The sequence below is a fragment of the Schistocerca cancellata genome, chromosome 1 (genome assembly GCF_023864275.1).
Source record: "Schistocerca cancellata isolate TAMUIC-IGC-003103 chromosome 1, iqSchCanc2.1, whole genome shotgun sequence".
In the NCBI taxonomy this organism is placed as follows: Eukaryota; Metazoa; Arthropoda; class Insecta; order Orthoptera; family Acrididae; genus Schistocerca; species Schistocerca cancellata.
Window position 1 is genome coordinate 1,021,943,533 of NC_064626.1, and position 16,230 is coordinate 1,021,959,762.

The 16,230-nt window shown below is 43.3% G+C and overlaps 1 protein-coding gene across 2 annotated transcripts in view; it reads right to left on the reverse strand.

Annotated features, from left to right (window-relative positions):
- The window catches only part of LOC126089452 (ras-related and estrogen-regulated growth inhibitor-like), a 579,634-nt gene that overhangs the window by 251,255 nt on the left and 312,149 nt on the right, over positions 1-16,230 (reverse strand). For both annotated transcript variants that reach the window (XM_049906911.1, XM_049906910.1), the window contains exon 3: positions 15,709-15,765. In XM_049906911.1, the coding sequence (XP_049762868.1) occupies positions 15,709-15,765 (57 nt within the window). The remainder of the gene's footprint in view (positions 1-15,708; positions 15,766-16,230) is intronic.

A 16,230-nucleotide genomic window follows, 5' to 3' on the forward strand; every position in this document is an offset into this window, starting at 1 on the left:
GTAAAATAAGGGCTCGAAACACTATGGGACTTAACACCTGACGTCATCAGAACTACTTAAACCTAACTAACCTAAGGACATCAAACACATCCATGCCCGAGGCAGGATTCAAACCTGCGACTGTAGCAGCAGCGCGGTTCCCGACTGAAGCGCCTAGAACCGCTCAGAGCTCGTAAGGAAAGATATAGGTGTTCGTTCTTTCCGCGTGCTATACGAGATTGGAACAATAAGGAATTGTGAAGGTGGTTCGCTGAACCCTCTGCCAGGCACTTAAATGTGATTTGCAGAGTATCCATGTACAATGTAGATTTAGATGTAGATTCTACATGATTTACTGACTTCTGCTCATATGAGACATCTATTATTCGTATGACTGTTTATTGTACAGAACTAAATGTAGAGTGTGGCTTCAAAATTTAGGAAGAGTCCATTTCCAAATAACTACTTTATTATTGTTTTGAAAAACATCATTCGCCATTCGCAGTCTTCTTTTGCTCGCTCTCTCTAAAGGTACCATTTGAAAAAGGCACCAATCCTGATTCTTGAATGTTAAGTGGAAAGTCGTTTAATATTTCCGTAAGGAATAGGTATGGACCTAAAACTGAATCCTGTGGGACTCCATTTCTTGTTTCTCCCCAGCCACTAAAATTATGTATCGTTCCAACATTGTTTGAAGTACTGAGCACAACAACTTATTGCATAGGTAAATTTCTTGTCCAGTCCATAACGTTAGGACGACATAGGTAAATTAATCACAGCCCTAATTCGGCTACGGAAGGCCAACTCAGTAGCTGTCATTCGCCTCTGACAACGAATATTGTGGTAATCATAGAAATATGGAGCTCTAACAGAAGTCTGAGGAGACTAGGAATATTTTATTCATAAATGATGCAAATTGCTGTTCTGCATTGAATGAGCTACCACAGGTTAACACAGGTCCTTTCACTCAGCTGCATGTTTCCGCATTTTCTCATCCCAGTCGGACGCTGCTGGCAAGGCACGTCGCGCAAGCGGCATGACTGCCCACACTTTGCGTCGCAGTTTCACCGTCCATTGTGGCTGCGACGCCGGCGGAACCCGTTCCGGTGACATTTACGTGGCTGCGGCTGGGGCTCTTCACTTTCCTGGCGGCCTGCCTGGACGTGCGTGTAAATAACGGGGCGGGGCTGGTAGGGGAGGGGCGAGCAGGAAAGGGGACGCCCCGGCGTCGCAAATTTCCGCCGCTCTTGCTGCGACGCGACGCGGCGAACTCTCTCCCGTGCTCTGCGTCGCCACTCCTGCCTGCAGAGCTGCTGCCGGAACTTGCACCCTGGGTGGTCGGTCTGATGCTGGGCCACTAACAGCTCTCGTCTCGCTAGAACAGGAGCTGTTGATTTCTAGACACGTCCACAACGCATTCCATACTAATGGCTCCATTTATTGTGTCGGTTTTGAGTGTTCGAGCCACATTATTTTGAATCTAATAACTGTCGCTGTGGGAATGGTGATTCCTTTAGTCATAGTAAATAAGCAATCAATGTCTTGAACTTTTATTACCGACTGCCAATCTCAATCTGCATTGCAGAGCATCTTCATCTGGCCGCACAGACTGCACTTTGCGGCTCCAGACCTGAAGATGATATGCAGCGCAGATTGAAAACGAAAATGAGTAGGAACATAAGCTGTGACCAAGGTCATGACTTTTTTTACTAACCAACGAGCTGTTTCCCCACAGCCTTGTTCGGGTATATGTATGTCACATATATTGCACACATCTCCTCCAGCATCTTTTGTGTATCTCCTCCTCCCCTTTCTGCCCTGTCTTTTCACTGTATAGGTCCTCTCCCTCTCATTTCATCCCCTCTACCCTGAGTCCACCTCCTCCCTCCCATATCTCCATCCTCCTCCACCAATTCATATGCCATCCCCACATCAATCCTATTTCTGCCCAACTTCACCTGCCCCTTCTCAGCCCATCTCTTCCTTCCCTCCCTCATCCATTCCCTCTGTCTCTCTCCATCTCCTCCACCACCGTCTCTTTGTTCATCTCCTCCTTCACCCTCTATATGCCTATCCCAGTACCCTACATCCCATTTTTGTACATCTCTTCCTCCACCACTCCTTCTCCCCCTCTCCATTTGTTCACTTCCTTCTGCCCCCTCTCTGTATCAGTCTCTTTCCACCTCCTCTCCCTATTCACCTCCTTCTTCCCCTCTTCCTGTGCATCTCTTCCTGCCACCTTTGTCCACCCCCTAATATATCCAGCTCAAACTTTCTCCAGCTGTGCCCATCTGCACATGTAGTCCCTGCTAAACAGGTTGACAAAGCAAGATGATACTACTCCCACAACATGCCCATTATGCAGGACAGTCCACATATCAGGGGCTTGAGAGCTTTTTATTTTTCCTCTGATATATAGGATGCTATACAAGGAATGTCTGTAAAGTAGGCAGACACTAGTCCAACACAGCACATCTGTTGTGCAGAGCAGCCTACACATCAAGAGCTGCTTCTGACACACAGGTTGCATGCAAATCAGGTTGATGGAAGGACAGCCTATGTGGCAGGGGCTGCAAAACCAGGTTTTTTTGTACCTCCACTCTTATTGGAGATAGGAGGCTATAAACTAGAAAGAGCTGATGCTTATGAGGTTTTTCTGTTTGTGTGCCAGATTTGGTTAAAATCGATCCAGGTGTTTGGGAGGAGATTGCAGACATATGTACATACATACATACATACATACATGCATATATATATACAGATCAAAGCATCATGTAGCAGCAGCAGCAGAAGAAGAAGAAGAAATGTGTATAGAACAGAAATGCATCAATGAAATAGAGACTTTCTAAACGTGCATTGAGGTGATATAGTATATGTGGACTGCAGACTCCTTCGCCATTTGAAAAAGTGCATAATGAATATAGGTAACTTTCTGGAGATCATAAGTAACTGAATTATTGCCCTACTTAACAGTGTTATTGAGGCTTTGCTGTTTGTTGTAGTTTTTATGAAAAGTGTATGGAGACGATACTGTAGACATGTGCTCACCAAGGAAAATCGCCAAACCGCCGTTCGTTTTCAGAAGTTATCTTATGTAGACAACTAGTTTCTGCATCTCAATAAAGCCATCTTCAGGCCCCTATGCACTTCAGATATACATTGAGTGCAGAGGGGCCTTAAGATGGCATTAATGATAGGCCGAAACTGGTTGTCAAAACAATTTCTCATAATAAATGTCTGTTTGGCGATTTTTCTTGATGAAAGTATTTGACCAACCTGTGTCCATTATCCACAATGCATCAATAAAGATTGAGTAATGTGTGGCGGAGGGTACAGCGTTTCATTAGTGGTGAAAATCGTGTGCACGACAAGCCATGGTCGAATCCACGTACCTACCCAACAGCATCTCAATTGCATCATCCATGTTGATCCCTGGATTACAACCAGTGATGTGCACTGCTAGATACAAGCTGTAATGTTTAGACAAGGTATTATACATCCTCGATTATCGCACAATATGTGCAGTATTAGTTGCTTGGTTTCACGAGACAAAAGTCACTGAAGAGAAATTTGTCGGATCTACTGTACCAACAAGAGGCTGAAAATGGCAATTTTGTGAACACCACCATCACTGTATATGATATGTGTGTGTCAACACTGCGAGCTGGAGTCAAAAAATCCGTGGAGTCGCGAATTACGAATTCTCATACAATGCAGAAGGCCAAGACTCAGTCAACTGCAGGCAATGTGTTGTGCACAGTCTTCTGGAATAGTCACGGTGTGATTGTTTTGGGTGTCTTGGAGTCTACAGCAACTGACAACTGAAAACCGTGCAAGACTACGCAGACTGGGCTGAAAGCCCAAATTTCCACCACAGAAGAAAAATAACTTATAGTTTCAATAGGATAACGCTAGGCCTCACAACAATTTTGCGACCGTGGAACTAATGGCCAATTCAGCTGGGCTGTCCTACTACATGCAGTCCCGATTTAGCACATTATGACTTCCATCTTTCTAGGCCTATAAAAGGTGGACTAGAATGATCAACGTTTTCCAGAGTCAGGTGCTGTTGTCAAAGCTCTAAAACAGTGCATAGCCTGAGCTGGTTCAGGTTATTATGAGATCAGCACTCACGCCTCTGTTTATCACTGGGAAAACTGCACGACGAATGAAGGTGACTATGTGGAAAAATGTCAGTAGGTGGTAGAGTTCTTCCCCTGCTGAACTATGTTTAGTGCTTTCTGCAGCTGTTGTAGATTCCATTAAAGTAAATGATAGGCACTGGCTTCAGAATGAATGACATAAATATGCTATTATCATTGTACTGTGTGATGCGAAAGTAACAGAAAATATGAAAAATGGATAATTAAAACAGAGATATTCCCAAAGACATAGCTATCAGGAAGAAAGGTAAAAAGTGTAATGTCCCGTCGACGACATGGTTATTACAGACGGAGCACAAACTCGAACTTACAAAGGAAGGAGAAGGAAATTTGTGTTGTATTTTCAAAGAGACCATACCAGCATTTAGTGAAACCGGCTTAGGAAAATATGAATTTGGTTGGGATTCCCAGGATTTTAATCGCTGTCCTCCTGAATGCCGATCCACACTCTTACAACTAAGCAACCTTGCTCAGCAGAGGCCCATTTACGCTGATCACTGCCACTTTCTACACGGTGTTCCAAAGACTCAGGTTCTCTCGCGAAGCTGCTATTGAATATCGTATTTGTGCTCACAGCTCCACATTAACATCAATAGGATTTTAAATTGTATGGAAACGTATAGCCACTTGTCAGTCATGTTGCGAAAACAACAGTAACCTTTGGAAAACGCCAGGGTCAAAATCATATAGACGCTTCTGAACGAAGCACTTGAGACCAAGGACTAACAGTCGAAAATGATTATTAAATTTCCTATTATAGTTACATCTGTAACCTCAAACGTGCGTGGAAAGTCACGACCACGAGTCCCAATCCAACAAAATTATGCCACCAAAAATGAAACAGACGGCTAGGGCCTTACTAACCAGGATCTACTGTTTCTACTGCAGTTGTGCATACATCCTCACGTAAGAAAATCAATTGGAGTGGTATCTGGCGATTGCGCTGGCCAGAACCTACAGAGAACAGGATTCACAGTCCCAGTCCAGCGGCGAGGGCAACTGTTGTTCATTTGTGGACGGACCGGAGCCTGTTGGCGCGATAGAGCCCATTCGCCGTACAGGCCATCGCGGAGAACAAGAGCTAAACTCTCCACCAACAGAGGCAGCACATCTCGAACAGAGACTTGGAAACGTGTGCCATCCTAACTGGATGCAGGAAATAAGGTTCTCTTTGCCGATCTTGTATATTTTTCTGACCCTCAAGTTGATACGTAATCGCTGCTGATGTTCTGAGACGGACGAAGCGTAAGGATTTTATCAATACAGTAATGACGATCGTGGCAGAGAAAAATATCACTACAATTGAAAGAGGCTTCATCCGTGAATAAAAAAACTGTAGGAAGTTCAGCACTGCAATAGCGCGCTGGATATCCACTGAAAAAACTGAACTGCGAATCATTTGGTTCCAGTGCTTGCACACATTGTTTTTGATATGGGGTATAACAGGTGCTCCATCGATGCATCACACACGCTATTCTTCGCAGTGTGCACTTAAAAAACAGGGAGAGCGCTCCTTATTAATGTTACATGTCCTAGCGATCTAACACAGTCGAATTCTACTGTGCGAACAACCTGACAAGACCTTCCATTAGATGCTAAAATGTTTTTCGTAATAGCGTCTTCTGAAGAAGTAAGGTGGGTTTTTAAATTTTTAATTTGTACTTTCTGAGCACGAAAGTCTAAGGAATTCGGACTTCATACGTAAGGAACCGGGCAATGAAGACAATGGAAGGAATTAAAATGTGCTGTAAATAACATAGTACAGTGAAGTGCTATGAGTGAAGTCATTAGAAGACTGTTACTATTAGAGAGATGAGAGGGACAATATCTTGAATCCCTATTTAAATTTGACAATGGGGGATAAGTGGGCTAAAAGAAAAATAGGGTCGGGGAAATGCTGATGTAGATTAGATCAGCTTAATCAGAAAATTTGTTGTGACATATACGTGAAAACTAAGAAATTCACGAACATTATAAACGGTGGTTGGAACACAAGAAATCAAGCCGCCAAGGCATAGTAAAAAATAATAAACAAATAAAACTAAAAATACTTAGGGAATTGATGTTAATAACGTTTTCATCTGGAGTTCTAGGTGTAAGAAGCTCCAGCACTATTATGGTACGAGTTTACGGCTGTGAAAAGTATTAAAGAAGCCACCTAATGAGGCGGTATTCCTTAAACACACGCAGTGGACAGCACAACAGCGCGTACTGTGTCACTGCTTACGAGTTTCCGTCAGCCCATCTTTATGGGCCGTTAGTAATACGTAATGAGCGTCTGTCATACGCCTCCGCACATTAACGTTGCCTCTCGTACCATTTGAATATTAACGAAACGTTTCAAGTGTCCTCCGTAAATGTCACCTTTCTCACACGTTTCTTGGTTTTATTGCTAGCGTGTAGATCAGCAGGTTTGATTTACGCATGTGGCACGCGTGTAGTCGAATGTGAAACCATACTGTCATTCTAGAATGGAAATATTACATTCCTTGCTCTGATATTCGCTCAGTAGCACTTTTCTCTGGGAAACGCTTCCTTTTTTTTTTACTTGTATAACGATAACAAAAGTAGCGGCTGTGTTGGAATCTAACACCGTTTATTCTTTTTAACACATACTACCAGTTTTGACACCACATGGTGTCATCTTCAGGCCCCGAACGTAACATAGTTTTCGTCTGACCATGCTGGGCTTGTTATTGCCATAGAAGGTACGGAATACATTTAATTTTAGCCCGCTACATACGATTCTGTTCATTGCACATCAAAACGGTTGTGGATGGCAGGTTACGTTCAAGGCCTGAAGATGTCACCATGTGGTGTCGCAACTTGAAGCATGTCTTAAAAAGAATAAACGACATTAGATTCAAATTCAGCCACTGGTTTTTTTTATCGTTATTCAAGTATTATGCGTCCAGAAGCAGTCAAACTTTCCTTGATGTATTACCACAGGCTCTTCATTTTTTTTAGTTATATGTAGGCTACTAATCGAACGTTTGGTTCTAATCATTAGACTATTTCGTTCTTAATACCGTAATTTTTAATATATGACTACCTGCAGATATTTAAGGCAGTTATGTAAAGCCGTAATATTGTCCAATGTCAGCAGATGTGATACACTTACCTTTTTGTGATTTTCTTATATTTATTCATTTCAGTCACTTGGATGTTGCATGATATCGGTTTTGCCTCTCATTTCCGACACAGAGGATATTTTTTAGACAAAAACACTTGTCACTGATATTTCTTCCATTAATTTAGCCTTACGTAAGTCACTATTTTAAATTTTCGTTTACGTAATTCATGTACTCTTTCAGCAGAAGAAGGAAGAGGCTAGCGGATTCAACATTTTCAGCTGTCTTGGAAGAAGTTTTCAGGTCCTTTAACTGAGTAAGCGAAGAATGAATGCATGGAATGGAACATCTGAACCATCTTCGTTGCGTTGATGGCCTTCAACTCTGGAGCAGCTAATCATTAACGTTTGGAATAACGTGCCAGAAAATGCTAGAAACAGACATGAACATCCATTGAGGTAAAAGGAGGCCGGCCATGTGTGGCCGTGCGGTTCTAGGCGCTTCAGTCTGGAACCGCGTGACCGCTACGGTCGCAGGTTCGAATCCTGCCTCGGGCATGGATGTGTGTGATGTCCTTAGGTTAGTTAGGTTGAAGTAGTTCTGAGTTCTAGGGGACTGATGACCTGAGATGTTAAGTTCCAAAGGGCTCAGAGCCATTTGAACCAAGGTAAAAGGAAAATAATGTATAAGGAACCCGTCGCGCATCCATTTGATAGGACTCTCACCTGTATTTTGTTAATCGTATGCTGCGTAAATTTCCACTCAGATGGCTTTTATTTGAGGAATTTAAAGCACATTATTACACAATTGTATCTTTAGATACATAGATGTTCTAATTAATCGAAATCCGCATAAGACAACCAAACCAACATTGTACTCACAGATTTCAAAGTGGCGTAATCTATTTGAATATCGGTTGTTGTGCCCGCCCGACTAGCCGTGCGATCTAACGCACTGCTTCCTGAGCGGGAAGGCAGCCCGGCGGATTAGTGTCAAGGTTCAAAAATGGTTCAAATGGCTCTGAGCACTATGGGACTTAACTGCTGAGGTCATCCGTCCCCTAGAACTTAGAACTACTTAAACCTAACTAACCTAAGGACAACACACACATCCATGCCCGAGGCAGGATTCGAACCTGCGACCGTAGCGGTCGCGCGGTTCCAGACTGTAGCGCCTAGAACCGCTCGGCCACTCCGGCCGGCTAGTATCAAGGTCTGGTGTGCTGGCCAGCCTATGGATGGTTTCTAACCCTGGGTTCGGGACTGCTGTAGCCTGTTGTGGGGTTGTGTACCACTCAGGGCTACAGCGGAGACAAAGCTTCTCTTCGTTTCTAGGTCCCCAGTGCAATACATATATAAATCGTGTTGTCGTGGTCTTCAGTGCGAAGACTGCTTTGCTGCAGTTCTTCGTGCTAGTCTATGTTGCTCAACCGCCCTTCATCTCTACACAGCTACTGACACCTACAGCCGTTTGAAGCTGCTTATTGCATTCAAGCCTCGGTCTTCCTCTACAATTTTTACCTCCCACAGCCCATTCCATTACCAAACTGAAATCTCTGATGTTTCACGACGTGTCTTATCAACTGATCCATTTTTGTCAAGTTTTCTTTTTCCCTCCAATTTGATTCAGTACCTTTTATTCTTATCAGAACAGCAACAACGACAGTTCAGGTATACATGCCGAAGTCGCAAGCTGAAGAGAGAGAGAAAATGTATGAGGGTATTGAAAGGGTAATACAGTACATAAAGGGAGATGAAAATCTAATAGTCTTGGGGAATTGGAATGCAGATGTAGAGGAAGAAGTACAGGAAATGGTTACAGGAGAATATGGGCTTCGTATTAGGAATGGGAGAAATTAATTGAGTTCTGCAATAAATTAGTTGGTAATCGCGAATACTCTGTTCAAGAATCACAAGAGGAGGACGTGTACTTGGAAAAGGCATGGAGATACGGGGAGGTTTCAGTTACAATACGTAATGGTCAGACAAAGATTCCGAAATCAGATACAGGATTGTAAGGTGTACAGAGGAACAGACTCAGATCACAATATAGTAGTGATGAAGAGTAGGCTTAAGTTAAACAGACTAGTCAGGAAGAATTAATGCCCAAAAAAGTGAGATACGGACGACACATACTGGATTTTAAGGCGTACCCAGGGACAAATATAGATTCAGATCGCAATATAGTAGTGATGAAGAATAGGTTGAAATTAAACAGACTAGTCACGAAGAATCAATGCGCAAAAAAGTGGGATATGGAACTACGCATTTCTAAAAAGGGCGACCACAGAAGTTCGAAAGGAAAACGTAGGTATAAAAAACGTAACTGCGAAGAAACCCTGGGTAGCAGAAGAAATACGTAAGTTGGTCGATGAAAGAAGGAAGTACAAAAAGGTTCAAGGAAATTCAGGAACAAATAAATACAAGTCACTTTGGAATGAAATAAGGATGAAGTGCAGGGAAGCTAAGCCGAAAAAGCTACAAAAAATCAGAAGAAATCAGAAGCGAAACGTTTCTTGGAAGGACTGACTCAGCATACAGGGAAGTCAAAACAACCTTCGCTGAAACTAAAAATGGTTCAAATGGCTCTGAGCACTATGGGACTTAACTGCTGAGGTCATCAGTCCCCTAGAACTTAGAACTACTTAATGCTAACTAACCTAAGGACATCACACACATCCATGCCCGAGGCAGGATTCGAACCTGCGACCGTAGCAACCGCGCGGTTCAGGACTGAAGCGCGTAGAACCGCTTGGCCACCGAGGCCGGCTGAAAAGGGAATTGAGGAAGTGTTAGATGACGACCTGTTTGGCTTTAGGAACGGTAAAGCCACCAGAGGGGCAATTCTGACAGTGTGGTTGATAAAGGAAGCAAGATTAAAGAAGAAAACCCAAGACACGTTAATAGTATTTGTCGACTTGGAAAAGCGTTAGAAAATGTAATATGGTGCAAGATATCCGAAATACTGAAAAAAATAGGGGTAAGCTTTAGGAAAAGACGGGTGATATGGCCGGCCGAAGTGGCCGTGCGGTTAAAGGCGCTGCAGTCTGGAACCGCAAGACCGCTACGGTCGCAGGTTCGAATCCTGCCTCGGGCATGGATGTTTGTGATGTCCTTAGGTTAGTTAGGTTTAACTAGTTCTAAGTTCTAGGGAACTAATGACCTCAGCAGTTGAGTCCCATAGTGCTCAGAGCCATTTGAACCATTTTTGAACGGGTGATATGCAGTATGTTCAAGATCCAAGAGGGAATAATAAACGTGGAGAGAGTAAATCGTAGAAACAGGAAACTAATGAGAAGTAGCAGATATGAGAACAGTGAAAAAGTAAACATCTGTACTGGTAATTACGAAGATGAAGTCTGCAACCTATGTAGCAAAATGACATGGTCTGACAAGAAAGTTGTCGAATGTCAATGTAACTCCGTACACGTACACGATATCTGCCACCAAAGGGCATTAGTGCTGTTACCATGCGTTGTAGGGTATATAAGGAGAGTAAACTAAAGCAGATGATGTGTGATCAATGAAGAACCCGGAGGTGACGCGTACTTATATGAGACAGTGTTACCACCACCTAACAGAGTTTAAATGAGTAATGACTGTGTGTCTCCCCTTGGCCGGCTTGTCGAATCGTGCGATAACTTGATTTGTGCGGCATTCGGATGTGGCAGTGGCTCGATGTTGCAATGCATGGAAACCAGAGGGCAGGCATACTCATCGTAAAAGTTTCGGTCGACCACGTTTGGCCACCACGAGGGAGGACTGCACTTTTGTGCAGGAATCACATTTGTGCCTAGCATCCGAGAAGAAGTAATGAACTCCCTGGGACATACTATGTCATCTTGCACTAATGGTCGGAGACAAGCAGGACCCGGACTAGGCAAATATCGTCCCAAGCTTAGGCTGTAGTTAACATCACAACACAAACGACCGCGTTTGGTTCCGTGACCGGGAAGCATGGACTTCTCATGAAAGGCTTCACATTTCGTTCAGCGATGAAGTCAGGTTCTGCACTTTCCTAGAAAACCATTGTCGGCGTGTATGTTTGCGAACAGGGGAGAGGTCCCATTCTTCCAACGCTTTGTCGAAGCACAGAGGCGTTACTCCTTGCGTCTTGGTTTGGGTAGAATCGGATATGGCTTCAGATCACGGGTGGTAGTGACTGAGGGAACCCTGACGGCACAACGGTACATCACTAATACCTTGCGTCCTCATGCTTTTCCTCTCATGCAGCAGTATCGCGCTGCCATTTTTCAGTAGGATAATGCTCCTTCGCACATGGTACATCCACTGAAGCGCCGAAGAAACTGGTATAGGCATGCGTATTCAAAGAGAGAGCTATGTAAGCAGGCCCTGCGGTCGGCAACGCCTATATAAGACAACAAGTGTCTGGCGCACTTGTTAGCTCGGTTAATGCTGCTAAAATTGCAGGTTATCATGATTTAAGTTAGTTTCAACGTGGTTTTGTAGTCGGCGCACGTGCGATGGGACACACCATCTCCGAGGTAGCGATGAAGTGGGGATTTTTCCGTACGAGAATTTCACGAATGTGCCGTGAATATCAGGAATCCGGTAAAACATCGAATCTCCGACATCGCTGCGGCCTGGAAAAGATCCTGCAAGAACGGGACCAACGATGACTGAAGACAATCGTTCAACGTGACAGAAGTGCAGCCCTCCTGCAAATTGCTGCAGATTTGAATGCTGGGTCATCAACAGGTGTCAGCGTGCGAACCCTTCAACGAAACATCATCGATATGGGCTTTCGCAGCGGAAGGCACACTCGTGTACTCTTTGTGACTGCACGACACAAAATTTTTACGCCTCATCTGGGTCCGTCAACATCGGCACTGGACTGTTGATGACTGGAAACATGTTACCTGGTCAGACGAGTCTCGTTTCAAATTGTATCAAGCGGATGGACGTGTACGGGTATGGAGACAACCTCATGAAGGATTTTCAAGTTGGTGGAGGCTCTGTAATGGTGTTGGAATGATATGAGACCCCTAATACGTCTAGATACGACTCTGACAGGTAACACGTACGTAAGCATCCTGTCTGATCACCTTCATCCATTCATGTCCATTGTGCACTCCGACGGACTTGGGCAATTGTAGCAGGACAATGCGACACCACACACGTTCTGAATTGCTACAGAGTGCCTCCAGGAACACTCTTCTGGGTTTAAACACTTCCGCTAGCCACTAAGTTACCCAGACATGAACATTATTGAGCATTCTGGGATGCCTTGCAACGTGCTGTTCAGAAGAGATATCCACCCCCTCATACTATTACGGATTTATGGACACCCCTGCAGGATTCACGGTGTTAGTTCACACCAGGACTACTTCAGACATGAGTTTGAATTCATGCCACGTTGTGTTGCGGCACTTCTGCGCGCTCACGGGGGCCCTACACGATATTAGGCCGGTATACAAATTTCTTTGGCTCTTCAGTGTAGGTCATTTATGCACTTCTATCTTGTCACATATGTTCATAGTAGAGCACTGATACTACGCTACAGAGCAGAAGAATTTTATACCCAGAGAAATCCCGTCTCTGTGAGAAAGACTGAAGAACTTTATGCCTGACCAGTTTCTCAATGAGCTTCAGAAAAATGTGTCTATATTATAGGCTTCAAAACCGGTGAACTTTGTCGATTTTGAAAGAAGGTCTTGGTAGCATATTTATTTCGATTTCGAACACAGGTCTTAGTTTCATATTTCTCTCGATTTTGAACCCAAGTCTTAGTTGCATATTTCAGTGTTTAAGTACGTGTAGTCACACTTTCCGTTCGCACATTTACAATTACCTACTATTTTACAGAAATCCTTTACTTCATATTTTGTCTCTTGTGGATGGAAAAGCTGAGCAGGTTACATTACAACAGCTAAGCGAATGAAGAACACTTAATGACTGACACAATGATGAAATCCCTTTTATAGTCAACTTTTCAGCATGTACGGCAGCATCTAATTTCACACAGTTATCTATAATGGGATCGTTTATCAAATTAATTAATCGCTAACATTATGAATGTAATTAGTGTCGCATAAAAACAAGTAGTATTTCAAATTCTGAATAGCCTGTTTCAACGGCTCTCCATTCTGCAACATGTGTGGGTCTCAGCGAAACATATAACGATATGAGAGAGGTAGATAGAGAGAGAGAGAGAGAGAGAGAGAGAGAGAGAGAGAGAGAGAGAGAGAGAGTCTTGTATCTGGAAGATAAATGGGCATATGCTCCTCCATTTCTTTCTTCTCCCCTGAAATTCCCTATCCTTATGTTGCTGCGACTTGCACAGTGTTCTTACTGATGATGGTCAGAATGGGCTGCCATTCCCCAAGAAACCTTCCAGCACCTGACTGAGCGTATGCCCTCGAAAGTGGAAGCTGTCATCAACGCTAAGGGTGGGCCAACACCATATTTAATTCCAGCATTAGCGCAGGAGGGCGCCACAAGCTTGTAAGTCATTTTCAGGCATGCGTCCGGATACTTTTGATCACATTGTTGTTGTTGTGGTCTTCAGTCCTGAGACTGGTTTGATGCAGCTCCCCATGCTACCCTACCCTGTGCAAGTTTCTTCATCTCTCAGTACCTACTGCAACCTACATCCTTCTGAATCTGCTTAGTGTATTCTTCTCTTGGTCTCCCTCTACGATTTTTACCCTCCACACTACCCTCCAATGCTAAATTTGTGATCCCTTGATGCCTTAGAACATGTCCTACCAACCGGTCCCTTCTTATCGTCAAGTTGTGCCACAAACATCTCTTCTCTCCCATTCTATTCAATACCTCCTCATTAGTTATCTGATCTACCCATCTAATCTTCATCATTTTTCTGTAGCACCACATTTCGAAAGCTTCTATTCTCTTCCTGTCCAAACTATTTATCGTCCATGTTTCACTTCCATACATGGCTACACTCCATACAAATACTTTCAGAAACGACTTCCTGACACTTAAATCTATACTCGATGTAACAAATTTCTCTTCTTCAAAAACGCTTTCCTTGCCATTGCCAGTCTACATTTTATATCTTCTCTACTTCGACCATCATCAGTTATTTTGCTTCCCAAATAGCAAAACTCCGTTACTACTTTAAGTGTCTCATTTCCTAATCTAATTCCCTCAGCATCACAAATAGCATTTTACACCTGCCACCTTTAGAATTTGAAAGAGAGTATTCCAGTCAACATTGTCAGAAGCTTTCTCTAAGTCTACAAATGCTAGAAACGTAGGTTTGCCTTTCCTTAATCTTTCTTCTAAGATAAGTCGTAAGGTAAGTATTGCCTCACGTGTTCCAATATTTCTACGGAATCCAAACTGATCTTCCCAGAGGTCGGCTTCTACCAGTTTTTCCATTCGTCTGTAAAGAATTCGCGTTAGTATTTTGCAGCTGTGACTGATTAAACTGATAGTTCGGTAATTTTCACATCTGTCAACACCTGCTTTATTTGGGATTGGAATTATTATATTCTTCTTGAAGGCTGAGGGTACTTCGCCTGTCTCATACATCTTGCTCACCAGATGGTAGAGTTTTGTCAGGACTGGCTCTCCCAAGGCAGTCAGTAGTTCTAATGGAATGTTGTCTACTCCCGGGGTCTTGTTTCGGCTCAGGTCTTTCAGTGCTCTGTCAAACTCTTCGCGCAGTATCGTATATCCCATTTCATCTTCATCTACATTCTCTTCCATTTCTATAATATTGTCCTCAAGGACATCGCCCTTGTATAGACCCTCTATATACTCCTTCCAACTTTCTGCTTTCCCTTCTTTGGTTAGGACTGGGTTTCCATCTGAGCTCTTGATATTCATACAAGTGGTTCTCTTTTCTCCAACGGTCTCTTTAATTTTCCTGTAGGCAGTATCTATCTTATCCTTAGAGAGATAAGCCTCTACATCCTTCATTTGTCCTCTAGCCATCCCTGCTCAGCCATTTGGCACTTCCTGTCGTTCTCATTTTTGAGACGTTTGTGTTCCTTTTTGCCTGCTTCATTTACTGCGTTTTTATGTTTCCTCCTTTCATCAATTAAATTCAATATTTCTTCTGTTACGCAAGGATTTCTACTAGCCGTCATCTTTTTACCTACTTGATCCTCTGCTGCCTTCACTACTACATCCCTCAGAGCTACCCATTCTACTTCTACTCTTCTTCTTTCCCCCACTGCTGTCAATTGTTCTTTTATGCTCTTCCTGAAACTCTGTACAACCTCTGGTTTAGTCAGTTTATCCAGGTCCCATCTCCTTAAATTCGCACCTTTTTGCAGTTTCTTCAATTTTAATCTGCAGTTCATAACCAATAGATTGTGGTCGGAGTCCACATAGTGTATGTCATTCTTCTGTGTGTCTTGAAGTTTTCGTGAGTGAGTAGCGTACACTACTGGTTATGTACAGAAAGCTGTGTACGATTATCGGAAATAACCACAGCAGCTGTCAGAAACAGGGAATGACAAAGCTTCCCACTGAATGAAGACCAATACACTGCGTGGTACTTACCGCTGTTGGAACTGTACTCCCCGATGTATCGCTTGGTGAGGTAGCGCACCGTGACGGCTGCAACAGACAGAAAAAGAAAGCACTGTCAGTGCCGCAGTTGTGTTTACATCTGAAAGTAGAATCAATCCGTACATGCCATCATAAGAGAATGAAAAGTCTTTGATACGACCGCAAAGAGCGAGCAACGAATTCCAGAACTTTTACTTCCGCATGTACTAGTTCCAGCCGTTTTACGTTAAGCGTATCTAAGTCTTATGCACTTACATACATACAGAAGGCAGGGAAATAAATAAGGGAAGTAAGTAAGTTGCAGATTTCCGCTCTACTTCACCACTGATAAAAGTCTGAAGCTTTCACCAATAAAAGAAATGTTATGAAATTAATTATCATTAACGTGAACTATTTTAAAGTGTTTCAATGGAATGGTTAAGATAGTGGACGCGTCGTACAATGAAGATTCGTTCTAATACCTTACAAGTAACCGTCATTTAGGTAAACAGTCATTTCCTTTTCATCCGCATG